This window comes from Malurus melanocephalus, unplaced genomic scaffold (genome assembly GCF_030028575.1).
Source record: "Malurus melanocephalus ecotype Western Australia unplaced genomic scaffold, MMel_1.1 scaffold_636, whole genome shotgun sequence".
Classification (NCBI taxonomy): domain Eukaryota; kingdom Metazoa; phylum Chordata; class Aves; order Passeriformes; family Maluridae; genus Malurus; species Malurus melanocephalus.
The window spans coordinates 14938-15894 of NW_026623868.1; the positions used below are offsets into that span (position 1 = coordinate 14938).

General features: G+C 55.3%; 1 protein-coding gene across 1 annotated transcript in view; it reads left to right on the top strand.

Moving 5' to 3' along the window:
• Positions 1-957, top strand: part of ST8SIA3 (ST8 alpha-N-acetyl-neuraminide alpha-2,8-sialyltransferase 3) — a 6728-nt gene that overhangs the window by 495 nt on the left and 5276 nt on the right. Inside the window, exon 2 of the mRNA XM_057383498.1 lies at positions 861-953. Within this exon, the coding sequence (XP_057239481.1) occupies positions 861-953 (93 nt within the window). The remainder of the gene's footprint in view (positions 1-860; positions 954-957) is intronic.

A 957-nucleotide genomic window follows, 5' to 3' on the forward strand; every position in this document is an offset into this window, starting at 1 on the left:
CTGCGTGGGTGTCCCCATGTGTGTGCGTGGGTGTCTCCGTGTGTCTCCATGTGTGTGTGTGGGTGGGTGTCTTTGCGTGTCTCCATGTCTGTGTGTGGGTGTCCCCATGTGTGCTGCATGGCTGTCTCCGTGTGTATCCATGTGCGTGGGTGTGGGTGTCTTTGCGTGTCTCCATGTGTGTGTGCTGCGTGGGTGTCTCCATGTGTGCTCCATGGGTGTCTCCGTGTGTCTCCATGTGTGTGGGTGTCTCTGTGTGTCTCCATGTGCGTAGCTGTCTCCATGTGTGTGGGGGGGGGGGGTATCTCAGTTTGTCTCCATGTGTGTGTGTGGGTGTCTCCATATGTCTCCATGTGTGCTGTGTGGGTGTCTCCATGTGTGTGCATGTACGTCTCCATGCCTATGCATGGATGTCTCTGTATGTCGTGTATGTCTCCATGCATGTGCATGCATGTCTCCGTGTGTATGCGTGGGTGTCTCTGTATGTCTGTATGCCATGTGTGTGCACAGATGTCTCCGTGCCTGTGTGTGGGTGTCTCTGTGTGCCATGTGTGTGCACAGATGTCTCCGTGCCTGTGTGTGGGTGTCTCTCTGTGTCTGTATGTGTCCATGCCTATGCGTGGGTGTCTCTGTGTGCCATGTGTGTGCATGTATGTCTCCATGTGTAGGCATGGATTTCTCTGTATGTCTGTATGTCTCCATGTGTATGCATGGATGTCTTTGTATGTCTCCGTGTGTGCTCACGGATATCTCCATGCCTGCATGTGGGTGTCTCTGCATGCCATGTGTGTGCTCTGTGTGTGTCCCCATGTGTCTCCACGTGTCCCCACGTGTGCGTGGCTCGTGTCTGTGCCCATGTCCAGGTCCCAGTTCGCGCTCAAGTTCCTGGACCCCTCGTTCGTGCCCATCACCAACTCCCTGGGCCAGGAGCTGCAGGACAAACCCTCCAAGTGGGTGTTC